The sequence below is a fragment of the Clarias gariepinus genome, chromosome 4 (assembly GCF_024256425.1).
Source record: "Clarias gariepinus isolate MV-2021 ecotype Netherlands chromosome 4, CGAR_prim_01v2, whole genome shotgun sequence".
NCBI classification, from domain to species: domain Eukaryota; kingdom Metazoa; phylum Chordata; class Actinopteri; order Siluriformes; family Clariidae; genus Clarias; species Clarias gariepinus.
The window spans coordinates 37,345,522-37,373,397 of NC_071103.1; the positions used below are offsets into that span (position 1 = coordinate 37,345,522).

Genomic DNA, 27,876 nt, shown 5'->3' on the forward strand with positions numbered 1-27,876 from the left:
TCCGATAAGAGACTCAGAGAACTAATTACAGGTAGGAAATTAACTTGAATAAGGAATTGAAGGAACGTCAGATCTCACACATGAGGAATATTTTCAATGGTAATACTGTAATAAGAATCCTTTCATGATTTTCTCTTATTATTGTGACATTGTTTCCCATGGAACTGAGAAAAATCTCTCTCTTTTTTTTTTTTTTGGTTGCTTGCTGTTGTGAAATTAGGGGAACACAATTTGTATTTTTAGACTTGCTGCTGATTTTAGTTTTATTTTAGGATGCCATGATGCAACTTTTAAAATGCTGCATTTTTTATAGAGTTGCATTAATGTGGTGTTTTTTTTTCTTTTCTTTTTTTAGTAAATAATTAATTTCACACTCACCCCAAGTTTCTTTGCTTCATTTCAGACTGTATTACACCATATCAGGATCGATTAATTTAAACAAATTAAACACTTGCTGTGTTTGTTTCGGGAATGCGTGGTGGTGATGCTGCCGTCTCTGGTACCCATTCACCATCCTGTTGCACGCAAAAAAAAAAAAAAAAAGACAAAGGAACCCCAGTGCCTGCTTGCCAGATTGCGACTGTTATCAATGCTTATGTTTCATTTGGGACTCAATCGTCTCCTTAATCACCAAATAAAAGGCTTACTGAGACTCCTTTGCATTTTTTTTCTTGGCAAGCAACAGTTTCTTCAGCGTGACTAAACGCTTTAATGAGCGCAGAGCCACCTGGCATCGCTGTCAGGGAACACGCTGAGCATACGGGATCTGTCATCGTCTTCACAAATTCTCATTCATGTTCACTTGAAAAAATTTTTTGGGGTTTGTTTGTTTGCACAGTTCATTCTTGTGTCAAGTCTCGGTCCTGTCCCTGCTCTGCTTTTCAGACTTTTGCAGTTACGTAAATCTTTTTTATAATCTTGATGTGATTTCGAGGCGGACAGACGAGTGACGCACTACGTTCTCCTCAGGCTCTGGTTATTTCCCTCTTGTGACTCGATTCCCATTCAGTGTGGACACCGTGATGGCTCTGGCCATTGATGTGGCTTCACATTCATCAAGTCTGCGCTGTTTGTACCCGAGCCTTTGTTTTGAATCTCACACAGTCATGAATAGAGCAACAGAACGGCTTTCCTTTGGCAAATTTGCCGCCCTGTATATTCGCTATCTTGCAAAACGGGATATTTTGTGCGTAAAGAAATGAAAATATCTGCAAAATTAAAATAATAGTAGCTCAGATTCAAAGAACTTTAATATTAATCCCAGAGGGAAAGTGTTTATATTATACTGTAGTTTAAATTATTAAAGTATTAAATTGCTTAGCTATGAACTTTGTAGTAATTTCTTTGTGCTTTTTTTTTTTGCTAGTTACCAGATATACAAAAACGTTGTCTTTATCTTTGGTGAACGGATTTCGCCAGAAATCACCAAGCACGAACCTCATGCCGTGTTTACATTTAGCCACACCCACAAAATTCCAACTTGAAAGAGCTTCTAATAACTCCAGGAAACTGCGCTGCTACCGTAGACACGGAGAATACTTTCTCCTACTATAGGGCGCCATTACTTTTGTCCAAGTTAAACATCCGGTGTTATTTGCCATATTTCATGTTCCATTGCCTGTCGTTTTTCATGTTCTCATTGGAGTTATATTAACGTGTGTAATTGTGATAATTAAAGGATTTAATTATCCAACTTGAAAGAGCTTCTAGTAACTCCAGGAAACTGCGCTGCTACCGTAGACATGGAGAACCCTTTCTCCTACTATAGGGCGCCATTACTTTTGTCCAAGTTAAACATCCGGTGTTATTTGCCATATTTCATGTTCCATTGCCTGTCGTTTTTTATGTTCTTATTGGAGTTATATTAGTCGTGTGTAATTGTGATAATTAAAGGATTTAAACTTGACAGCGTGTAATCAGTTTTTTTTGCAAAACGAGTTTTATTCCTTATAAGACGTTAACACACTGACACGTCCACGTGAGTTAATAACACATAATTTCCCTTTAATTGTGTGTGAAAGCAGTTACACTGAATGCAGTGGGTTGTCTAGACTGTTGAAGTTAATATTATAGCTGGTTATTGAAAGGTTTATTTTGAAAACATAACTGTAGGTTCTTTAATTTTACGTAGGAAGTTTAATTATTTCAAAAATATAACACTTTTTGAAGAAACTTGCACTCATCAGCCTTAGTGCTCTTACTCTATTACATTATACACACGTTGTTTAAATGTAGATGCGTTTAACGCCAAACCCCATCAAACAAAGACGCCACGTTGCCAGACAAAAAAAATCATGGTTATAAATTATAAATAAATAGGTTATAAATAAATAATACATATAATAAATACAGCTGTATCTTGCGACTCATTTCTCCGGGTTCTGCCTCTAGTGCGGAAACTCTTTAGTATTCCACCTGGTGAGCTTATGGAATGTTTAATGAAGTCGGAGGCGAGGCATATCTTAACGTCCTCCACCATGTCCCAGCGGACAGACGGAGAGTCATAAAACTGCCTCGCGTAATATCTTTAAGTTGAACTTGACTCGAGTGGTGTGAAATATTAACAGATTTATTTGTTTGTCCTTTTACCAAGTAGATTTCTGCTTTCTTTTTTACGAACATGTCCGAGGAGTGTATGCGTAGAAAAGACACTCTGTGAAGCTTTTATGTAGCTTAGTGTTATACTGTAACCTCAGTATACGAGCTTAATAGTTATGTGTATTACCTTTATATATTTTTGTGTCTATTTTTAAAAGCACTACACAATTAAAATTAGGAATGCAATCGTCTAGGTCGAATTTCTCCATAGGAAATAATGTAAATGCAGATAATCCGTTCCAGCCACCCAAAAAATATTACAAATATTTCCTCACAGACATGAAGTTCTCGAATAAAGCCCAGATCCACATGATGTTGGCTAGTGTGGTATGATTGACGTGGGAGGGATTTTTGATTTCTGTGCCTTTGAGCTGAAGTAAGGACATGGGTGTTTCCATGTGTATGTTTTGTTAGCAAGAAGATATTTTTCTCCTTCAATCAAGAGACCTTTACATCCACTATGGCTGTATGTTGCTCTATCTTGATGAGACAGTTAGTCTCGTCTCAGATTAAAAGAAGCACTGCTGTGTTTACGGTTGGACTCAACTGAGTTCCTTAATAGATTTTTTTCTTAGTTTTGTTTTTAGTCTGACTTTAAAGAATTCTGACTCACACAAACTGTAAATCCCTGTAAAGTCTTGTTGTGTGAAGTTACCCCACGTTTTTTCTCGTATGCCCCCTGGGCGTGGCGTGGGGGTTGGGTGTGATACCCTGGGTGTGTCCCAACAATTTTTTTATGTTTATTTTTTAGAAAAATACAAGCTGAATCTTAGTAACCTGAAAGCATGATTTTAACCCTCAACGGTGCTGTAACGTGCGCTTCGGTGTGAGTGTGTAACGTTTGTGTTTTTCTTCAATCATGTTTTAAGAGTTTAATCGGTGCCTATTTGACGGTTAGCAAGTAACTTAGCTACGAGATTAGGCGCAAACTTGTTTATTGTAACCTCAGATACGCGGGATGGTTTTCCCAGATGGTTTGGTAAAAATGCTAACATATTAACTACTTATGTAGCTCAATAATAGAACCCTTGTGAAATTGGGGTGATAAAATGTTGCTGTTCCTGTATACTCCTACATGATTAAACAGATCTTTCAATCTATTTACACGTCAGTAAAAGGCAAATTACATAATGTAGCAAAATCTGAAAAACAAAAAAATGTGATTGCGAATCGGGGCGTAAAATCGTGATACTGACAGAATCGACTACAAATCGAATCGTCACCAAGTTATCGTGAGGACCCTGGTGATTCCCGGGCCTCGTCAGTATTAGCTAATATGGTTTTGGGTTTTGGTTCTGAATCACCGCTTCCATCTGATCCAAATCTGGCGTTCTGAGTAATGATACACATAGTTACGTTATGAACTGAGAATGTTTTTCTACGTCATTTTAAACCTCTCTGCTTTCGTGGAGATTTCAAGGCTTGCATCACGTCGCATTCTTTGCGTTCCCACTCCCACGTCCGTCGTGGTGTGTGTGTGTGTGATATCGGTCGACCAGACGCGTGTTCGGACATGTCTACACTTCTACACCCCGCTTGTGTAAATGCACTCCTAACTGGTGCGGTTTTCTGAGTTTCGCCAATGGAAGTAAACTTCCCTTTCCTGATTGTCTGGGATACGAGTCCCGCAGGCCTGGCGCTGTAACCGTGGGAGAGTTTAGGCATGCGTTGGGGGGGATGGCTTGACCTTTGGATGACCTTTTTAGATGTGATGTTTGCATAGCTCCTGACAGGGCCGAGATTACACCAGAGACCATTTGCCTTATTTATTTATTTATTTATTTTTTTTAGGAGTAGATTTCACAATACTGTTTCTAAAAAGAGGAAATAATGAAGAAGTAGAAAAAAATCAAAGGCGTGAAAGATGGATTTAATAAATAAAAAAATAAATAAATGAATAAATAAATAAGTTTAGTTATCAGCAGCCATCCAGGGCGGCTCCTCGCTCAGCTCCTTCCTGTCGTTAGCCGTTTTTCTCTCCCCAAGTAGCCTTGCTGAGATTTCTGGAAATGTCCAGGAAACTCGGGAATAATTAGGGTTCTCTTCCTTCGACTGGACTTTCATCTCACACAAAGGCGCTAAGTCAAAGAGCGAGCAATGATTCACAGCCGCGCTCCAACACCATGGCATGACTCCGTGACTCAGAAGTGTGTCGTATCATTTCTTCCTCTTTCCGCTGAAACAAGGCACCGACCTCGACCTCGGCGCAAACATGTGAAATTCCAAGAATTTCTCTCTCTCTCTCTCCCTCCTTCTATCTCTCTCCGAAGCGGTTTTTTTTCCCCCTCGAGATCTATGAAAACCCTTTTTTTTTGGCTGACAGACGAGAGCACTAAAAGCCGAACAAATCGCTGACACAGAGCCGTCTCTCGCTGAACTCGAGGCTGTTCTGACTTGTTCAGCTGGCGCTCTGAAGCCTCTGAGCTTTATCTGCTTAAAGACTTGGACCGGAGGGACGGAGCTTCTTTTCAGTTTGATGTACGGATGCTGTCATGTTATGGCATCGCTCCAAAAAACAAACAAAAAAAAAAACCCACAGGTTTTTACAGTAGTGTATTTTCCTTCACGTATTAACTTGAGAAATACACCATCCATGACTTCAGACAAGATTTGTCTCTTTGAGCTTCCCAGATCTCTCGAGCGCTTGATAGTGACGGTTCTGGCAGGAACTCTGGGATGACCTCATCACCTTTGCGTTAGTCAGAATGTTTCCTTAATGATGATTGATTGATTTCGCCAAAGTTGAGTTGATTTAGTTGAGGGAATTTTTATTTTTTTGTACTGTTTTATTCCAGAGCGAAATTTTTAGTCTTTTATTAATTAAAGAACATCACAAGCACTTCTGAAACGGATCAGTTCCTGTTGTCACTTAGGTATTTTTTTTTAGATTATGTTCCTAGAGCACCTGAAAATTGTTAAATAAAAAATGTGAATTTTGGATATGGTCCAAAAAATGTCTATTTTTCATAGTTTAAAAACAAAACTCTTTTAAATTTCAGCTTTTTACGTTACCCTTAAAAAAAAAAAAAAAAAAAAACAATGTAAGGGTAAACCTGTATACTGCTGTGTACTGCTGTGTCTCTCGCAGTGCTAGAACGTAAATCAGCAATGTTAACCCTCTATATGTTCTGTAACTCGTGCGAGCACGTTTTCTTGCTTTAGAACCCAAAAGAAATTGCTGCTGTTAGCGGTTTTACTACTATAACTAATAACTTACAAATTAAGAAGATGAAATAATTCATATTTTTCATATATATACTTTGCGTTAGGATTCAGTGTGGGCGGGGCATACATCTAAAAACAATCCGAAAAAATATATACTCAAATAACCTGCATTCCTTTGCGACTTTCTTTCCTTAAAGGTCTCATATTTTACTATTTCTTTAACAAGTTAACGCAGGTCTCCGAGCTACATGAGCTATGGACTAAAAATACCTCACTGATAATGTTTTATTGATAATGCTAAGATTATTTCACTCCTTTCACAAATGCGCCGTTTCAATGTCTATGTACCGGAGCTACTGCTAAGCCACGCCCCTCCGGAGAACAGCAGAGCTACGCAACAACCCGAGGTGGGGGCTCTTCTATGAGGTCACATGTAAGAGTCCCTCCCCCCAGCTTGTTTAGCTCTGGTGTTCTCCGGAGGGGCGTGGCTCAGCAGTAGCTCCGGTACATAGACATTGAAAGTGTGCATGATGTCTTTATAACTGTAAATACACAAACATCTATCTATCTACCTTTCTATTTATCTCTTTGCATCTTTTTTTCATAAACTCTCTTTAACCATTATTACCTTGTTTGACGTTAAAACCTGAGAAACACTCCATACTCCATATCTGTCATAAGAGAGCGATCAGGATTTGGCGCGTTCTCACTCAGCAGCTATTGTGTTAGCGAGCCATTAGCACACACCCCGCTGTAACTTCAGCCACAGAGCTGTTCCTCAGATTGGATTACTGACCACGCACCGACTTCATATCCGGGGTGTATCACTATCACGATAACGGCAGATGGAGCAGAGTGCTTTCACAGCACTCAGCGCTCGACACGAGTGCTCAGGGTGAACCGTGGGTCAGCGGTGCCCGTGAGTGTTAAGAAGAAAGTGAAGCGGATGAGAAAAATTCTTGTTCTTTTAAAAAGAAATCTTTGGTGTCGGATGGTAAACTGCATATAGTAAAATCTTAATAATAATGTAAAATCAGGGTGTGTGAATGAGTTTTATATTTCATTATTACTATTGTTAGTCATGAAATGCTGTTTATTTTTTAACAGATGAAAAATATACAAATGGTGTTTGAGTGAAAGCAGAATCAAAAGTTTAAAAGTTTATTTCTTTATATAATCCCCTGCTACACTAATTCACTCGCCACAATGTTTGACTAGTGCGCTCGGTTACCATCAGTTTTCTCAGCCATGATCAGACTGACTGAAACGCCGGCCTCCCAGGAACTCCTTCAGTGGCTAAAGCATGTGGAAATGTCTTAGAGAGAAGTCAGGACTTTTCAAGGATCTGGTGTTCCGCTCACTAAAGGTTCATGGGAACGACCGCAGTGCGCTCCGAGCCACCTCAGTCATTCACGGACCTACGGCCATTTTTAAAACACTCGCACCATTCAAATGTTTTACTATCTCAATACCACACTGCGCTTGTACCGTCGTCTGTAAATGCTAATCGTTTTTTTTTTTACGCCTTCGTTCATCACGAGTCCTGGTCTGACTTTAACGCCGTGGTTGATTTAGTCCAGATGTCGTTTTTCAGTAGAACCTAATCAAGAGAGTTTTCATCTCCTCTTTAAAAACTCGGCTTTATCTAGGGGTTGAAAAGAATTGTCGCGCTGACTCCAAGGCTTTACACTTTTTCTGTTTATATCAGCAAATATTAAATCTGTTGAGTCATCGTGCAGTACCCCCCCCCCCCCCCCACAGCACGCTTTGGAAAAAAGGTTCCAGTACTTCCCTTCCACTGAAGTGCTAATGCACGAAAAAAAAAAACAGCCATTCTGTCTGAGTGGGAGGGGCACACACTGTCAATCATAAAAGCACTGACCAGTCACTGGAGCCTGTGAGGTCGTGTATGAGGAAGAGGGCAGACAGCACTTTCCTCAGAGTAGGAGCGTTCTGATTGGCCTGAAGTACCCTAAGAAGTGCACAACACCGAGTGTTTAGCCACATTACAGTGCGATTCCAAAGCGCAGGGGGCAGAAGTGTTCAGGTCAAAGGGAACCGCGGACGGTGTAGGGAACGAGCAAACCAACGGCTCTTCACTTCACTTCTTCTATTACGTCATAGCGTCTCGCTGGAGCGTTGGAAACAATAGATTAAGATATTTATTATTATAATCATTTTTATCAAAGACGACATAATTTTAGTAGGACATAATAATTTACGGGTTCATTTAATCAAGAAATTCCTAACATTATAAGGCTAGTAATCTGTAGGCTAGTAATAAAAATCTCCTTAAATCTTGTAGATTAATCAATAATTTATTTACACGTTTCAATAGTATGTTTCATAATGGGATCGGTTTTGTTTCAGTAAATATTTTTACCACAAAAATAGAGCAAAATACCAGCAGTGGGGGGACGGGGGTAGCGGGTGATTGGATACCATTAAATTAGGGAGCCAATCGAGGGGAAAATGTTACCATGGTAACGCACATGGGAAGCGACGTCTGCTCTGGTGACTCGGCAGGGTGTTCCGACATTCCTCCTACAGGGAACACTCCCTGAGTAGAGACCAGCACCCTGTGAAGTACACTGGGGAATGGAACACAGCCTGTGTATTATGCCCCCTCTCAACTCCACAGGTCAAGAAAAGGAAAAAAAAGTGGTTGACTGCTGACTGTCTCATGCAACTTGGATGCGGTTTGGGAAAAATCAAACGAGGAACCTGGAGATGTGGCGTCTTGTTGGTGAGAGAGAACGAGGAGATTTACAACATGTCGGAGACACAAGACGGGGCTCCAGACGGCGGTTTTACATTTACGGCATTTGGCAGACGCCCTTATCTGTGCAGTCAAGGGTTGAGGGCCTTGCTCAAGGGCCCAATAGTAGTGGCGACTTTGTGGCAGTGGGGTTTGAACTTTATTATTAAGTAATAAAAAATGATCTATTGAAAAATAGTGTTAATTTTGTACAGAGACCGTATGCAGAGTGCTGTTATAGACAATTAATCAACACCTTCTGACCAATCAGACTCCAGAATTTATCAATGCTCTGATACACAGATATGCAATTTAATCTGTCTTTTGTTGGTCACTTCAATTCAATAAATCAGCTTTTCTGCTTTTTATTTTTGATTGAAGTAAACGTTAAATGGTCTGAAATCGAAGAAATCCTAAAAACATAGCCGAGCCTAAGCAGAGAGGGGAAAAAAACACCAGCATATTTTGCAAATACTCACATTTTATATTCTTTTTCTTCTTTTGGTGTTTATGAGCGGTTGGTGCAATATCGCCGCCTACTGGACTGGAGTCTGGATTTAAGGAAACAATACACAGTGTTTGTTAGATGGTTTATTAGTTTGTAATACTGTTAGAAAGAAATATAGCCACTTCAGACCTTAAACATCAGTGATTTAGAACTGGATCGAATAGAAAATTGTAATGAAAAGTCGTTAAAAAAAGTAAGTCTACCAGTGATTCGCAGCTCTATTATTTATATAAAAACAAGGATTTTCCTCCATGTGATGTCATTCTTATTACATTAGGAAAGCACCTCAAATCAGATGAAAATAAAACGCTCTGGGTGACTGATTAGAAGGTCAGCGGTTCGAGACCCGGTTCCAAAAACTTAGCAAAGAATGAATTTCATTGTGCTGTAATGTCCATGTGACAAAGATGTCTTCTTCTTCTCCTACCAAAAATACAGATAAGGAATTCGCCTGTCCCACTTAGCGTTACTGAATCATTTGTAATAAATCTCTTATCGCCTCCATATTAGAGCGGGACAGGAAGCTGAAGGGGGAGATCACACATACGTGTCGGCCAATAATCTGTCTAATCCTCCTCCTCCTCCTCTGAGTCGGTGTGTGTGTGTGTGTGTTTGTGTGAGTAGATGAGTGTGACGTTTAACACCTGCCCTAATCGACACCATATCAACATCCACATTTAAACACTCTACATCCAGCGCAGCGTGTTTAAAACATCTACGCTGCGTTGTAAAACCAGCCGAAACCAGATTCTTAAGGCTTTCCAAGGAAAAAGGATGTACAGCTGAGATTGTGTAACACAGGTTTTTTTTTTTTAAGCCTTTTAACGCTCCTGTGAGTGAGGAGGGGTGGAGCTTTTTGACAAAATACTTTTGAAATAGAGGAAAAACAAGAACAAGTAATAGGAAAGTAAAAGTGGGAAACCAGTAAGTACTTATGGGTGTATATTTAATAGACACTCGTTCCCGGCAGTCTAGCGCCGAAGTAAGAGTGAGAGACGTGATGTGGGAGGCTGAGTGTGGACAGGAAGGAAAAGACAAAGCTTCCTCCCAGAGGAACGAGGCACCGCCCACGCAACACATCCAACATTCAAACGTCTTTGACTTCACTAAATGTTTATTATTAACCACATAGTGGATTTTATTCTAAATCTAAACCATGTACCTTTTAAACTTGCGCTTTTGTAACTAAATCTCATCAGTTCCTAAGTACTCAGTTCAAAGTTCATACCAGGGTGTCCTCGAATCTGATTTGTTCAGAAAGTGTGAATAAAGGTTGTTCAAGTCAAACCAGAAAGTTGGATGGGGCAAGCGTTTTTTTAAAAAAGGGCTGTACATCTGTGAATAACTATAGCTAGTGGAACATCTCACCCCTGAAAATCGTCTTCAGGACAGACAGGACAGTGATCTCATTAGCTTCGAGAGAGAGCGAGAACTAAGAAGGTTTTCACAGGGATCACAGGATCGTTTCCAAGAATCGTTGAGGCCAAAGTCTGGTTCAGTTTGATCAGTGAGAACACAAGCGTTCCAGGCTTGGGTACCGTACTTGAAGAGCAGTGCAGCGCATTCGGGCAACGATCGGATCAGATATGGTGCGGAAGAGACGCATCTGTCTACGCACTTTTCACCACATTGCCTGGGCTATTAAAGGAGTTCCTGGGAGGCCAGCTTTTCACACGGTCCTGGCTTTGGCGTACTGAGAAAACTTTCTACCCTGATGGTGTCCAAGCAGTAATGAAACACTGGAATAAGTGCATTAGTGTGGCAGCAGATTACTGTTTATAGAGTAAAGGGAGTTTTTTTACTCTCATTCTTTTAATTTGCACAATCAGAAGTCCCGCCTTGACTTGAACACACCTCAAGAGGATCGTTCAGTTGCAAACTATTTTCATAGGCAGTTGGTTTATATTAATGAGCTCGATCTAAAAGTTGTTGATCTTTGCATGACAGCCGAGAAAGTCTTTAGGGCAGACGATACCCCTTCTACGTCATCACATTAGCTTCGAAAGAGAGAGGATACTAAAGGAGTTTTGACATTAGGCCTGGGGGATTTTTCACGAGAACCACGCCAAAGTCTGGTTCGTTTTGATTAGTGAGAACACAAATGTTCCAAACTCGGAGAGCGTACCCGAGTCCGCTTGGAGAGCGGTGCAGCGTTTTTGTACACACAGAAAATGTCTCTTATTTTGTCAAGTTTATGCCGCAGTAGTCTAGTATTACACAACCCCAAGCCATTTATCAGGTTAATCACATCAGGGATTTACATTTCACACTCGCCTTTTAGACTGCACAAAAACACGTAATACATTAAAGTTACTTCTCAATAAAGTTACAACTGTGAGTCTAAGTGGTTCAGTCTAATATTTACCAACCAGCCATATCATTTAAACCCACCTAGGATTAGGGTTCCACTTGTTCCACTGCGGGTCGGACCAGACGGGCTGGTATTAGGTGGCCATGATCCTGTTTACTAATGTATAATTGATAATCAATGTTGATCAATTGCGTTAGTGTTGTGGCTGATTGGCGTATTTTACTGTTTTTAAGTTTTGTTTTATGATAATGAAGATGCAGCGATTTGATTAAACCCATACAATCTGAATTTTTTTTTATTGCTGCTAGATAAAAGTAAACACTACATCTTCAGTTTAGCAGGTACAGGATCAATAAATATAAAAAGCAATATATATAAATACGCCTCCATGATGACGATGATGCGAGAAGCTAGTCCAGAAACCCACCTCTTCTCATTCCAGGAGCTGTGTGAGGTTTCGTTCTCTCTCTTTTTGTCCTCATACAGCTGGTGATCTTTAAGTATCTCGAAAGACTGTTAAGTTTTTTTTTTTTTTTTTTTTTTAATATCTATTTAATGGCTTTAAACGAGGTCGTGAAAAGGACACGCGTTTCAAGTTGATCTAATCTAGGCGCGAGTGTATGAGAGAGAAAGAGAGCATGAAGCCGTAATTTCGACTGAGCTTCTCTTTAGTCGAGCAGCGGTTGACCACAGGTTGATGGAGGCTCACCACACCCGCTCTCGGAGGAACTGAGCGCTTCTCGCTGCTCTGCGAGTTCCATGCGGTCGCTCTCGATGCAGCAGAGCAGCGTGACGAGATACACACGCAGAGGATCGATTTTAAAACATTAAAATGGGATGATGTCATCGGTTATCAGCCACGTTCGTGACAGACGGTGTGCGCTCATTTATGGAGTGTTTTATTCCTCTTGTACTACAGCGGTGATTCATTAAAAGGGGAGAGCAGCATCATTCAGAAAAACATTCATTCATAGTTTACATCAGGGTTTCGGAGCTTAGACGAATCTTTTTATGTTTATATATATATTTTTTTCATATATTAATTTTAATTTGAGACTAAAATTTTGAACTCAAATCTTCAAAGGACAAATAAAACTAAAATGCATCTTTTCCTTTTTTTATAAAACATAACTATATTAAAAAATATATTTAGTTTTTTTAATTAAATATTTTTTCATTAAGTTTTTATTTAGGCAATTTATACATCATCGCAGTAAAAAATAATAAAATAAATAAATACATTTTGCCAGATGTTTTTGCACAAATTTATGCAGGTGTGTATATAAACCTGTCAACATTTCCCATATTCATATGTACAGTACATTTGATTGTAAATTGTATTTTTTTATGATAATATGTCTAATATGAAATTTTAAATTATTTTCACCTGTTATACAACAACTAGCCAAAAAAAAAAGTAATCTATTCCAGTAAGGATAAATTATTGTCCTGCGTCAAGCAAAGGAAACAAACTAAGGAGATTTGAAGTTACTGGAACTGGTTGAAGAATCCTTAAGATCTCACAGGGTTGGGACTAAACAGCTGTGTGTCCATACGAAAACCACTTGTTAGTGAGACTCATCAGGAAAAAGGGCTTCAGTTCGCTAGGGAGCGTAAATATTAGACTTTGGAGCGATGGGAAAAGGTCATGTGACCTGAGGTCATTGTACTGAGCATCACATCTATGGAGGTTTTCTTCCCGTATTCCGTGTTTTTCACATTTAAAAATAAGTTCCTACAGTCATAAAGCCACGATCTCGATTCTGGTTTATTCGTCTGCATGGACGGAAAAATTAAATGCACGTCAATAAAAACATGCCTTTTTCTTTCTTCTTCTTCTTCTTTTTCCAGGCGCAAGATAAGAGGAAGGCGCTGGAGGAGACCAAAGCGTACACGACCCAGTCTCTGGCCAGCGTCGCCTACCAGATCAACGCCTTAGCCAACAATGTTCTCCAGCTGCTTGACATCCAGGCCTCGCAGCTCCGCCGCATGGAGTCCTCCATCAACCACATCTCACAGGTCTCTCACACACACACACACACACACAGACACAGAGTACATACAACTGTCTGTCGCATTCTCTCCTTGTCCTCTACTCTTTCACACATCAGCGTATAACTGTGTGTGTGTATGTCTCTCAGAATGACGTCATTCTTCATCACGTCTCATCAGTTTATATACGTAGAGTCAGGAAGCTGTAGATTAGAGTGTGTGAATCAATGTGAGTGGAAAACAGAAGTTGGAGAAACGTGTGTGTGTGAATGAGTGGGACGCTGCTACCTAGAGCTCTGTATGAAGAGGCTGTTAATAGACTATGAACAGACAGTGTTTTGTCTGGCCAGCTGGAGCCTCATAGAGAGAGAGAGACTGTGTGTTCCCTTCTTACTGATTGTGTGTGTGTGTGTGTGTGTGTGTGTGTGTGTGTGTGTGTGTGTGTGTGATTATTGGATTACTGTGCTTCAGGCTCTAATGCGTGTAAAAAGCTCTGTGCCTTTCGTACAAAACATGCAGCGCCAGTCTTTCTTTCCCAACAACACATGACCCATTCAAATATAGACTCCCGCTGGCCACTTTAATAGGAACACTCACCCCTGCGGGTTCACGTGAGTTACAGCTCGACACACCTGGAGGTTCCTGACATGTTCTCTCTCTCTTACTCTCACTCACTCTCTCTGATGAGCAAGCCAAGGGTGACGGTGACAAGGAAAAACTTCCTGAGATGGCAGTAGGAAGAAACCTTGAGAGGACCCAGACTCTACAGGGAACCCATCCTCATCTGGGTGATAACAGATAGAGATGATATAACACCATGTGTGTTGTGCAGCTGAAATTCAATATAACAGAAGTTCTTTTAATGAACATGAAGTCCAGTTCAGCACAGGGATGAATCAGTAGGTGCAGAGGGCAGATGGGTCTAGAACGTTATCGCTCCATCGTCATTATCGGCTTCATACTCCGAGGATCCAGATATTAGTTAATCCAGAAACACCAGTGCGGCTGATTATTTAAAGGAACCCACGCAGAGGTTCTCACTATCCGGTTGGTATCCTGGAGTCCAACACAGTGACAGACATTCGCCCCCCCCGCACAAACTCCAACCCTGGTCTTTTCTCTCTTTCTCACACACACACACACACACACACACACCTCTCTCTGCTGCATGGTTGAGTTTGTTCCAAACAGGAAATGAAGCAGGAGGGTTCGAGCCGTGGAAGCCCTCCTACCGCCTCCCTCGTCCCTCCTCCTTCCTGATGATGAGGCACAGCTCAATTTGTTGTATACATCGTCTCACACAGAGAGAGAGAGAGAGAGAGAGAGAATAAATAAAATGAGACTTGTAAATTATTTTAATTCAGGCACATTTTCTCACACAGCTCCATGATTTTCTTTTGGTTCTGTAAAGCTGCTCTGCGACAATGACAGTGTTAAAAGCGCCATACAAATAAAACCGAATAGAGTTTTGGGTAGCATATTGAATTAAGTGTAACGTAAGTGTGTCGTGTCTCACTCTGCACACTTTCTTTACTGATTTACACCGCTCTTAAGAAACGAGCAACGTGTACCACAGCAGAACCTTGGCATAAAAATTTTATTCGTTCTGGAGACGAGTTGTTAAGGCGAAAAGATTTTCCCAGAACAAATAATGTAGACGCTGATTATCCGTTCCAGCCAATCAAAAATACTACCAATTATTACCCAAAACAAAACACGTAGCTTTTAATTAAACGCATGTCATAGGAACATTGGTACAGTTTTGTGGGTTGGCTCATTCGAAACAGCCTTCGCGGACAGGAAAAAAAAACGTAAACTCGCTTCGCAACTTAGCCAGTGTTTTGCAATCGTTTGTTAGTTTGCAGGCAGAAAATGCTCCGTATGCCGATGCAAACTTACTAGCAAAGCTTGAAATCTTAAGGTGATCAGAAGTTGCTGTGTGCACCAAACAAGCTCAGAACAGACTCAAAGCCATGTGTCCGTCTCCTCTTCACTCAATCTGCGACACGACTCTGCTTCGGAAATGATGTAATGATTCAGTCCTTCTGAAAGCACTGATGCAGATCTTCCTGCACAGACAGATGTTTATTTGATCAGACAGACAGACAGACAGACAGAGGCACAGATTACACTATTAAATACAATATGACTCCTCCACTATTATCACAGACATGAGGGATAAAGTGCACTTCTGTAAGTGTTGTAATGCTGAGTGTAATGGCTTTAGTTGATCTCGCCAACGTGGACTAATGGGTGACGGATTGATGTTTTTTTGTTTGTTTTTTTTTCTTTCTCACACGTTAAAAGAACAGTGTGTGTGTTTTGTTGGGTGTTTTCTCACTAACAGCGTTGAAGGAGAGGCGGCTACTGATAACTGCAAGAAACCCACAAACATCTGGTGATCGTTTCCCGAGTCGAAAATAATCGCTCGATCATGTGCCGCTTTCGCTCTGTTATTAAGCCCTGCTCGATTAGGAAACTCGCTAGAACACAACAACACACATGTGCAAGTGTGAATAAGTCCGGTTTCGCATGTGCGGGTGTGTCTGAGTGTAGTGTTGCTAGGTTATGCGTTTGTGTGTGCTGATGTTTCAGCGGATGCCACCCTGAGAAAACTGCTGTAGCGTTCTCGTTTCCTGTTTGAAGCCGTTGTCAAGGGCAATCCTAGAAATATTGGATGTATTAAAAGAACAAAACGCTGCCTAGGGTATTGTTTTGGAATGTTTATTCTTCAGGTATCAAAACAAATCAGCATTTCTCTGACGGTGGGCGTGGTCTCTTCCGGCCCATTACTCCGCCCATTTCCTTGGACTCACTCGCTGCTTTGATGAGAATAAACAGAGTTGTAGATAAGAGTTGCTCCATGGCCTTGACTCTCACCAGATTTACAACATATTGAACAGAACTTTTCACCACCATCATCACGACATCACCGTAGAGTGGCGTTGTTGTTAGAAGGACAGTGTTTCAGGACATTCTCCAGCATAGACTCGACGTTCACAAAGCCAGTGGGTTCACAAAAGAGCAAACAAACGATTCTGCTACCCGTCTCCGTTGAGGGAGTGAATGTTCAGATACTAATACCTGAGTGGCAAACTGGACTTGTCAGTGAATTCAGTGAATCCATGTCTTATGGATCCTGCTTTGTGCACTGGTGCGCTGTCATGTTGGAACTGGTGTGGAGTTGTTATTCAGGAGTTGGGCTTGTCCGCTTACTTCCATTGAAAGGAACTCTTAATACTTCAGCATACCAAGACATTTTGGACAATTTTATGCTCTCAAATTTGTGGGAACAGTTTGAGGACGGCCCCTTCCTGTTCCAACATGGCTGCGCACCAGTGCACAAACCAAGGTCCATTAAGACATGGATAAAGGAAAGCGAGTTGGTGGTCCTCGTCCAACATCAGTGTCTGACCTCACAAATACGCTTCTGGAAAAACGGTCTAAAAACACTAAACCTAAACTTGTGGAGGAGTTGAAGCTGTTATAACTGCAAATGCTGGGCCAACATGTTAAACCCTATGGATTAAGAATTGGATGTTCCTCAAGTTCATGTGCATGTAAAAGCAGGCGAGCGAATACTTTTGGCAACATAGGGTATATATTATGCTGATGCTGATTTTCTTAAAGAATTTGGACATCTGCTATTAGACCTAATTGTTAACTCTGACAAAGTGTTGATAGTAGGTGACTTTAACACTCATGTAGATGATGCTAACGACACTTTAGCCCTCGCATTTATGGACTTACTAAATTCCTTTGGGGTTAAACAAAATATAAATAGATCAACTCACCGCTGTAATCATACACTAGATTTAATTATATCTCATGGTATAGATGTCACTAATATAGAGATTTTAACTCAAAGTGATGATATCACAGATCATCACCTCCTGATATATACTCTACCCGTAGAACAGATTAGCTGTGTCTCTCCACGTTATCGATTTGTTAGAAATATGAATCCGACTACTAAAGACAGATTCACAAGTAATCTACCGGATCTGTCCCAAATTCTTATTAGACCCCTAAATGCAGACGATCTAGACGAAGTGACCAGCAGCATGGGTACTATTTTTACCAGTACATTAGACACTGTTGCTCCCATCAGATTAAAAAAAAGTCAGAGATAAAACACTTGCTCCTTGGTACAATAGTCATACTCGCGCCCTAAAGAGAGCAACCCGTAACCTTGAGCGAAAATGGAGAAAAACTAAATTAGAAGTTTTTCGAATTGCGTTTAAAGACAGTATGTGCAGCTATAGACGGGCTCTAAAAACCGCTAGGACCGAGCATCTTAGCCAACTGATAGCAAGAAACCAAAACAATCCCAAGTTCTTATTTAGTACAGTAGCCTGCCTAACAAAACCTAAGATGCCTGCAGAGAGTACTCCACAACATTTTAGTAGTGAAGATTTTATGGACTTCTTTAATGAAAAAATCGATAGCATAAGGAAGAAAATAACAGAGGTTCAACCTCTAATAGCATCTCATGATCTAGTTCAGCCTAGAGCTTCACATTTAGATTTTCAGTGCTTTACAGGTATAGGACAGGAAGAGCTGTATAAACTTATCACCTCAGCTAAATCAACAACGTGCCTGTTAGACCCAATACCAACCAGATTTTTAAAAGAAGTGATGCTTACAGTTGGAGAGCCACTTCTAAACATTATTAATTCTTCATTATATCTAGGTCACGTCCCTAAACCTTTGAAGCTGGCAGTTATTAAGCCGCTTCTTAAAAAATCTAATTTGGACGCGAATGAAATAACAAATTATAGACCGATTTCAAACCTTCCGTTCATATCAAAAATATTAGAAAAAGTAGTATCAGCTCAAATATGCACATTTTTGCAGGAAAACAACATCCTAGAAGAATTTCAGTCAGGTTTCAGGCCCCATCATAGTACAGAAACTGCACTAGTTAAGATTGCAAACGACTTGTTTTTAGCTTCAGACCAAGGCTGCATCTCAATACTAGTCTTACTTGATCTAAGTGCTGCATTCGACACCATAGATCATAATATTCTCATAGACCGCCTACAAAATCATATAGGTATTCAGGGGCAGGCATTAAAATGGTTTAGATCATACCTGTCTGATCGATACCATTTTGTAGATCTAAATGGAGTACCGTCTGATGTAATGCCAGTGAAATATGGGGTCCCACAAGGGTCAGTTTTAGGACCTCTCCTGTTCTCAATTTACATGCTTCCCCTGGGAAACATCATTAGAAGGCATGGGATTAGTTTCCATTGTTATGCTAATGATACCCAATTATACATCTCAACAAAACCAGATGAAATACCCAAGTTGTCTAGATTAACAGAGTGTGTCCAGGACATAAAAGATTGGATGACCAATAACTTTCTTTTACTAAATTCTGCGAGGTTTCTAAGGCATCTTGAGAAGGACCTGCTCCAGCTAGATTCTGCTTTATGATGGCTGGAGCTACACATCCTGCTCCTGTGCTTCCAGTGATCTGACCCCATCTGCCCTCTGCACCTACTGCTGAACTGAATCTACACAACTTCTGATATATTGAACTTTCACCTGCACAACACACTTGATGTTATTTCTATTTGTTATCACCCAGATGAGGATGGGTTTCCTGTTGAGTCTGGTTCCTCTCAAGGTTTCTTCCTATTGCCATCTCAGGGAGTTTTTCCTTGCCACTGTCGCCGTCACCCTTGGCTTGCTCATCAGAGACATTTTATTCATCATTCATTCATTTTATTATTATCTAGACACATTTTTCTCACACCTACACACTTCCAAATATTTTCTTTTCTTTTCTTTTCTAAAAAAAAAAAAAATCTTTAATTTTTTTTTGTGAAGCTGCTTTGGGACAATGACCATTGTTAAAAGAGCTATATAAATAAAATTGAATTGAATTGAATTGAATATATTAGTATATACACGTCTACAAACCTGTCTTTGTGTCACCGCCTTTATTGCTACTGTATATTCTGGAGTTTCCTTCAGGATCAATAAGATATCTGAAACTGAATCGTTTGTGAGTTGAAAGAGTTGAGTCTTATTTGACTCATGAGTCAAATGATCTGACTCACTGACAAGAGCTAGGGGCAGTTAATAGTAGCTCTGAACTTAACTTAACTTATACACATCTCCTTTTATACTGAACATCCAGCCTCCCAACACACACCGTGTGTGACTGCAGATCAATCCCTGCTGTCCGATGTCTCCATGTTGAGTCTGGTTCCTCTGAAGGTTTCTTCCTATTGGCATCTCAGGAAGTTTTTTTTTCCCTTGCCACCATCACCCTCGGCTCGCTTATCAGGGACAATCTGATCATTCTGATTTATACATACTTCCTCACACATTTCCTCATTTTTTATTTTGATTCTGTGAAGCTGCTTTGCGACAATAACCATTGTTAAAAGCGCTATTTAAATAAAACTGAGCTGAATTGAATTAAAGAAAGAAACCCGAGACACTAATCACGTTTTGTCGCAACATTAGATATATTTTCAAATGTGATAGACACTTAATCTGCTAAATGCGATTTGCTAAGGCAATGATGTTGACTCTTATTAGACTGAATTAAACCAAACAACAGTGCATTATGGGTATTTTGTGTCCCTTTTTTGTTTGTTATGGAATAATAATTGTTTTTGGACACAGCTACTCAAAATGCTGCATTGTTAAGAGGACGGGCTATAACACGGTTGTACCCACCACAGCTGGCTCTGACTCAGCGCTCGCAGGAAAGCCGGCGAAGGAATTACGTTTGGGTCATTTCATTTACAGGGCGGTGTGAGATTTATGCAGCGCGGGAAAGCTGCCAGGCCGTAAACTGCTGCTGGGAGGGATGGAGGTGTGAGATGGGGTCATACTGAGTCACACATTCGCTCATCAGACTATTCAGGTCAAAACACACCGCGTGAAAACGCCATCATCTTAGTTCATGCAGGCCAACTGGAACTGTGTGTGTGTGTGTGTGTGTGTTCATGACTAGAGCTAGACCTCTGTGCTTGGTTTAAGAGTGCGTGTCGTCTAAAATGACGGGGCTGTAACTCTTTATTAGGACGTCACCGCTGTTAAATCACTGTCCTGACTGACCATAAAGCTTTAGCCGTAAACCTCAAGAGAGAGAGACACCTCCAGGCCTCCGTGATTCAACCTGGTTAATAATCTGGAGCTGTGATGACCGGAATACACCCCACCCCACCCCCCTGGGCAAGATCCTTATTTCTGAGTAACACGCCAACGTAATTATCCAGCCAATTAGTCCAGATGGAGTGTAAAGACTTTTTAGCCAAAATGACAGTATTGGTGCTGATTTAATTTTATTTATTTTAAAGTTATAATACCAAAAAAAAAAAAGTGCCAAACAGGCTACTTCTGAAGTTTATGCAACATGGAAGTGACCAATCTCGCTTCCCTAAAAATTTCAAGCTGCTAACATCAGCCGTTTTGGAGAGACGATTTTATACTACGTGCCCCCAAAATGGCCATTTTTCAATGTTATACCGTCTCACTTCAAACAATAATCATTTAAAATGAATTTTTTTTTATATTTCTTAATGAGTATTTATACTAAAATTGGTGTAAGCTTTTAGAAGGATAAAATAAAAATTTTATTTCATAAAAAATATTCAATTGCTTAAATTAAAGCACTCACACACAGTTTTTGGTAAAAAGCAAAACAATCTGTAGTGTCTGTAACCATTTCAGATTCATGTCGCAATATCTTAACAATTTTGTATTTTGAAATAATGCACTTTTTCAGGTTTATGTCTTTTCATGTGAAATCTAAAGTTTTATCTGAATGACGATTAAGATTATTGAAAGATTTGCGTTACGGACACTACAGAAGTGTTTGAGTTACAGACACCACAGAAGAGTTTGAGTTACGGACACCACAGAAGAGTTTGCGTTACGGACACCACAGAAGAGTTTGAGTTACGGACACTACAGCAAATTTAGCTAATGTGTTTCTTTTTATATGATAAAAATATAAATGTGTATGCATATATACAAAAACAGAGCATGGATCGGGATATAAGAAGCATTACAAGTATTGTAAAAAAAAATGGTGTTATATGATCCTATCTAAAAATTTACTTCTTCACCTAGGCGATTATCACCGATACCATGTCTTGATGGTTTCTGTTATTACTAACTCGACTTTCACTATCTTCACTGCGAAACTTGCAAAATTCTAAACAAAGCGCTATAAAAAAAAATTATACGTGACTTGTTGTTGATTTTGCACCAGATCAGATTTTACACAAAAGATATTCAATCCTTAATACAAACAATAATGCCCAAATCAAAATGTATTTATCTATTTATTGTCAAGCTGGTACATTTCATCTTTGGTAAAATATAATTTTAAAAAGAGGACTACTCTACTGAGTAAGAATGAGTCAGGATCATTCTTCACAGAACACTCAGACAGCTGGCAGAAATAGTCGTCGAATCCAGCTGTGGTGGGAGCGACGGGATCGGGTGGGTGATGTTTCAACGCCACCTGTGGAACCGTTTAGTCAGAGACTGAGTCAGTGACCAGGGATTGAGCAATGGGATGTTCGTAACAGCAACTCCGAGAGAGAGAGAGAGAGAGAGAGAGAAGGAAGTGAGGAAACTAGTGTTAATGCCCAGTTATACATCTATCAGGAACGGCTTCTGATTCGTCAGAAAAGCAGCTCAGATAGAGAAGGTCGTCTTCTGAAACCTGAATGAACGGTCCACTTCTACTAGTTCTAAATCCTGGAAAAAGTCAATTTGAAATCATGATTTCGTTACATTTTAACAGAACTTTTACCATCGTGTTTGACAGACAGCTAAGATTCTTTCACTTTCTTCCAAAAAGGATGCCCTTAGTCCTCTCTTAGACATGGCTCTGATGAAATAACACAACACCCCCAAACCCTGAAGGGAAGAAGAGTGAAAAAGAGACGGGAAAAGAGTTTTAAATTTAGACTTAATATGATTCACAGTTTCTGTGACCAAAACAAGCCATGCGTTTTTTTTGCTGCAAAGCAAATAATTCTTATGTTTATAAATAATTCTGTTCTCAAGGACGTTATCTAGTCTAGGGTTTCATTGTTTGTGTGTGTGAGTGTGAGTGTGTTGGGTGGTTGCAGGCTGGACGGTATTTTTACACACAGGAAGGAGGTGAAATCAGCCTCTGTGGCCTCTCACTTCCCTCCCTCTGCCAGCTGCATACTTGTGTGCTGTGATAAAGAACTGCAACTATTGGTGTACACACACACTCCCTCTCTCTCTCTCTCTCTCTCTCTCTCAAACACACACACATACACTCCCTTGTCCATCATCAGCGTCTTTCCACTCCCGCTTTATGACTCCGAAGCGCAGGAGTCTGCCTCACATCCGTCAGCTCTGTGTGCTCCATGTGCTCTTTGCCCCCATCCTGATTGCGCACTGGGTTTGTTCCAGGGGTTACCCGAGGTCATGAGCTACAAAACCAGCCCAGATTCCACGTTAAAATGTGTGTGTGAAACCTCATCAGTCACCCGTGCACCAATCCACCTCAGTTCCTGCTGCGAGGGTTTCGTGCGCTCTGTTAGACAGGAAAAGATTCTTAGGTGTTGCATTTGTTTTGCTTCCTGCTCCGGACGTCGGTTCGTTTAACTCGGTGCATGATGGGTGTGTTTTGTTTTTGTTTTTTTTTTTGTTTTTTTTTCTGAAGACAAAACCACATTGAGTGGACATTAGCGTACTGCGTTGTCCCATGTACAGCGGATTGTCTAATCTGCCTTTTCTGTTAGAACTCCTTAAAGATGTATAAGGACAGCGATGATTTCCTCACCTTAGTTTTTAATAATGTAATATTCAAAGCATTTTAAAGGTTTATTAGTCTGTTGTTGTGAAGTTGGTCGCAATAAGACTGATAAACTAACGCTCACGTCTCCCTTGAGCAATATTCTGAAAATATTGCTGATTAATAGAGATGAGGGAAAAAAAAAATTGATTTAGGGATGCGTTTGCGTGGCAGCACGGTGGCGGAGTGGTTAGCATTATCGCTTCGCACCTCCAGGGTCCGGGTTCGAGTCCCGCCTCTGGTCTGGTGTGTGTGGAGTTTGCATGTCATGATTAATTGGTTTCCTCCGGGTACTCCGGTTTCCTCCCACAGTCCAAAGAAATGCAGGTCAGGCTGATTAGCGTTCCCAAATTGCTCGTAGTGTGGGCGAGTGTGCCCTGTGTCCAGCGTTGGGTTCATTCTGTTTGTTCGTAGGCTGAAAATCCGATACACATTGCTTGCAAAATTTTTGTTCTTTAGACATAATTTCATAAGGAAGGGGTACATACAGTATGCTGATGGGGACACTGTGTTTGTTGAATCTCAATACAGATCAAACTGGCACATAGGTATCATTATAAGATCGTATCGGAAGGTCCCTGGAAGCTCCCATCCCTATGAGACACACATAGAGAACTGCCACATATGATATATGATATGATATATTATATATTTTACTTATGTCATCCATTTCTCTACAAACACACATTTTTTTTAAGGAACTGATGAGCATTTATGGGTTTATAAATCAGAGCATGTAGATTTGTCTGTGTGAACTTTTGGGCTTGTTCACCTCCAGGTGGGTGATTAAGCGCTGAAGCGAGGGTGAGAAAACAGCGCAGACACCGTGAGATCCAGGCTTAGATAGAGGCGTTCAGAGTGTCTGGTCTGCTGAAGGGTTGTTTCAGGTGAGCAGTGAGTAACTCCATCAAGATTACAGTAAGACTCGCAGGTCGATTCAGAGCACCGTATATTACAGGGTGTTGTGTTTCAAAACCAGGAAGTGGTCCGCGTTGTTTGAAAGTCTTGGGTGTGACCGTGCGAGCGGTTTTTGGAGAGGCACTGATATTGTATTACAAGACAGATATACACTGCTGTTATTTCACACAGAGAGGAATGAAAGGAATCCTGTGTATGTGTGTGTGTGTGTGTGTGTGAGGCTTACATTCCCTCAGCTGTTCAGGCCTTGAGATGTGTGAGAATGTTCACGATTAGAGAGGTGGAGGAGGATGAAGTTGTTCGTCCTGTAACACCTTGGACAGGGATTTATATCACAGCTGCTTCGTGTTTTATGTAACTTTTGTTTTGTTTTGTTTTTGGAAGGAGTCTCCAGTCCCGCAGACTCGTTTACAGTCAGAGGTCAAGCTGTAACTTTAAGATTTCCGACACAGGAAGGACAAAAGTGCTAGCGAATGCACACTGATCAGCCGTAATGAGCAAATGTGTCAGTTTCATCCCAAAAACAACTTTCAAGTTTCTGAACAGAAATCTTTAGAAAGCCCAGAAATATACACTTAAGTACTTGATCACATAGTTACTATTTGTACGTCTGTTTCTTTACAAACTCTCTGCGGTGTTTCTGTAAAAAAAAAAAAAAACTGTAATTACTTACAGCCATTAAGTGTGTGTGGTGTGTGTATGAAATTTTAAGACCCAGCTGCCTCCAGCTTATATTTTATACATCATTAAACAGCTAACGCCGTCAACCTGCGCAGGTTGCAGTCGCATCGTGGTTGATCTGCGTTTATCTTTATGTTGTTTATAGACGGTGGACATCCATAAGGAGAAAGTGGCGAGGCGAGAGATCGGCATCCTGACCACTAACAAGAACACGTCCAGGACGCACAAGATCATCGCTCCGGCCAACATAGAGAGGCCCGTGAGGTACATCCGAAAGCCCATAGACTACACCTTGCTGGATGACGTGGGCCACGGAGTCAAGGTACGTCCTGGTCTTTAGCTGATGAGATGCTTTTCTTTTTTTTTTTATACATATACTGTATATGCCTGTGTATGTTTGTAAGAGAGAGAGAGAGATTTGACTAAGAGGAGTTCTTGTGCAGCTCCTCCAATGCCAGTTTTTTCCACCATGAGTCTTTTAGGAAGCACTTAGTCGTCTTTCTCTGCTTTTCCTCAATGAGTTCTTTCAGTCAGGAAATGGTAACACAGCATCTACACACACGCTAAAGGGAAGTTCTTCCTTATGTTTGTAGTCTTGCCCAAAATTACAGCTCATTTTTCCCCCCTCAAGCCAGAAACAGCCGAGAGAGAGAGAGAGAGAGAGAGAGAGAGAGAGAGAGAGAGACTAACAGAGCCTCTCCCTCACCACCCAGAGCGCAGGAAACCTCCTCTAACAAAATCCTCTCTCTCTCTACCTCTCTCTGAATCTGAAGCTGCCTTTTCCATGATCCAATCCATCATTCTAATCACAATGATTCGATCAGGCCTCTGTTGTAGGCTTTACAGGCTGTGTTGGCTACAGGAACAGCCATGCAAATGGTCTTCTGCCTGCCTGAATTAAACAACACACACATCACAAAGCCGAGATTATTTTGACTGCAGCATGTCTCTGCGATATTCCAAACCGAAACAAAACCGGAGCACAAATTCAAATATAGTTGCAAGCAGCGATGAGTGGGCCCAAGCACTAAGCGTTGTCGCTTTATACATACCGATTGCATTATGACTTGTTTTTAGAATAAGGGGGAATTTTATGCTAAAACCTTCAAAACGCGCCGGATGCCAAAAAGCATTACACTATGATCTCACTCAATAAGATGTCACTCATTATAATGTCAGTAATTAATGTTAAAGTTTAAGGCATTGTCACGGTCGAACCATTTAAGAGATCAAAAATCCCTTCGCAATTTTGCATCCTCAATGTACTGAGATCACATTGGCCCGGTTTGGTGACGATCGAACAAATTTTCTAGTAGGAGTATATCAAAATCCATTGGGTACATTTTAAATGCAATGCGAAAGTTGTTCAGCTCAATGAGATTTAGAAGTGTACCGAATTTCACATGCATATCTGCAAGTGTGTATGAGCTATGCAGAAAATAAAATTAATAAATAATGATCCTTAGAAAAACTAGAGGGCCCTTCACACTATGACGACATAGGGCTTAGGCCCTAATCATACAAATGTAGAAACAAGCTTTAATTTAACCGTCTTTTATAGAAGATAAGAATTCAGGATCATGTTAGTAAAAGTTTCCCATTTTATAATAGTGTTTTTTTTTCTGTAGGTAAATTGTTTTATTTCCATTTACAAAAATGTTTTTAAAAAAATAGTTTTTATGTTTTAGTACAGGTACTCCCTGACTTACGAACAGTCGAGTATTTTTGCGCATGTGGGGGTGCGGGAGAAATGAGTTGGCCTCAATCAAGTTCACAGTCCAATACCGTGAAAAAAAGCTCTGAGACATTGTGGTGTTTGGGCTTCCCCTCGCGATATAAAGGCACAAGCTTCAGAACTGAAGTCGTTTGTAAGTTGGGGACTACTTGACTATAATAATAACCCTGTTGAGTTCTTACATAGCCCTACAAAAAACATTTGGCGTAACATATACGAAATGTAATGTATAATAAAATGATTACTTGCAGTAAATCCTCTTGAACTGTTTAAGAAGGTAACTCCCGCACAGTTGATCTTTTTTTGAAAATAAAAGTGGTGCAGCCACGTCAATTAGAACCTTCTCGAAGCTCCATCTGGATATTGATTCGATACAGCGAATAAACAACGGCCATTCCTATCATTGAAGGTCATCTTATTAAAGGTCATTTAAATTGTGTGCTCATCAGACCAGAGAACCCTTTTTTTTTTTGCTTTTTTTCATTTTTTCTTTTTTTTTTGCTTTTGCTTTGTAGCTTTGGGTTAATCCCAAACTCAACCTTTATGCTAACACTTCCCATAATTGTCCATTTGATGTGTGACGGGGTCAGACATACAGGCCTTGCCAGCCACTGTGATATCAAAAGTAGCTACAAACATGGCAGCTTGTCATTATGTCACTTTCACTCTGGTAATAATTACCTACATGTGGTTAAAAGAAGAAAAAATAAGCCTTCTGATTGGCCACAGTGGTTGATAATTCAGTGCTTTTTAAAAGTCCCTAGCTTCTTCTGTTTATAAGCAGGATGTGACATACATGCAAAAGGAAGTTGAAAAGGCCAGCTTTCTTGCATAACATGTTAAAGCTACATAAAGCTGTGGTGTTCAGTGTTATGCACAGTCAAGGTTTCCTCTCAGCCTTTAATTGCACTCGAGGCCGTCAAGACCTCAGAGACAGAGTGAGTTTATCACGGTCTTGGTTATTCATCTCGGTCTCGTTTTCTCTTTCCCCGCACGTACATACGTACGCCTCCTGATCCCAGAGAGCGGTGTGGGAAAATACTTTGCTGTTGTCCTCTCTTGTCCTCAGGCAGAGGCGTGTTTTTCTGTCTCTCTCTTTCCTCACTAACGAGTTTCAAGCTCTATCCAGCCTGCAGACATTCCACCGAGTCCTGACTCATCACATCGGAGGTTTAAAGCACCTTCAGCCAGACCAAACTCGCTCGCCCACTCGGGGGTTAACGCTGCTACTGAAAAACATGAGGTTTTTTTTTTTATGTGGCTTGTCGACTGATGCTGAATTTAGTCAACTACTTCGGAAACTCGGACAAGAAACTGTTGGCGAAACGTATTTCTTCCATTTGCACGTCATTTACACTAGCCCTCGGCTTGCCTTATCCCACACGTGGCCATATGTTTG

At 40.5% G+C, this 27,876-nt stretch overlaps 1 protein-coding gene across 11 annotated transcripts in view; it reads left to right on the plus strand.

Annotated features, from left to right (window-relative positions):
• Window positions 1–27,876, plus strand: part of abi1a (abl-interactor 1a) — a 63,166-nt gene that overhangs the window by 10,723 nt on the left and 24,567 nt on the right. For all 11 annotated transcript variants that reach the window (XM_053495127.1, XM_053495134.1, XM_053495137.1 and 8 more), the window contains exons 2-3: window positions 13,192–13,359; window positions 24,888–25,064. In XM_053495127.1, the coding sequence (XP_053351102.1) occupies window positions 13,192–13,359; window positions 24,888–25,064 (345 nt within the window). The remainder of the gene's footprint in view (window positions 1–13,191; window positions 13,360–24,887; window positions 25,065–27,876) is intronic.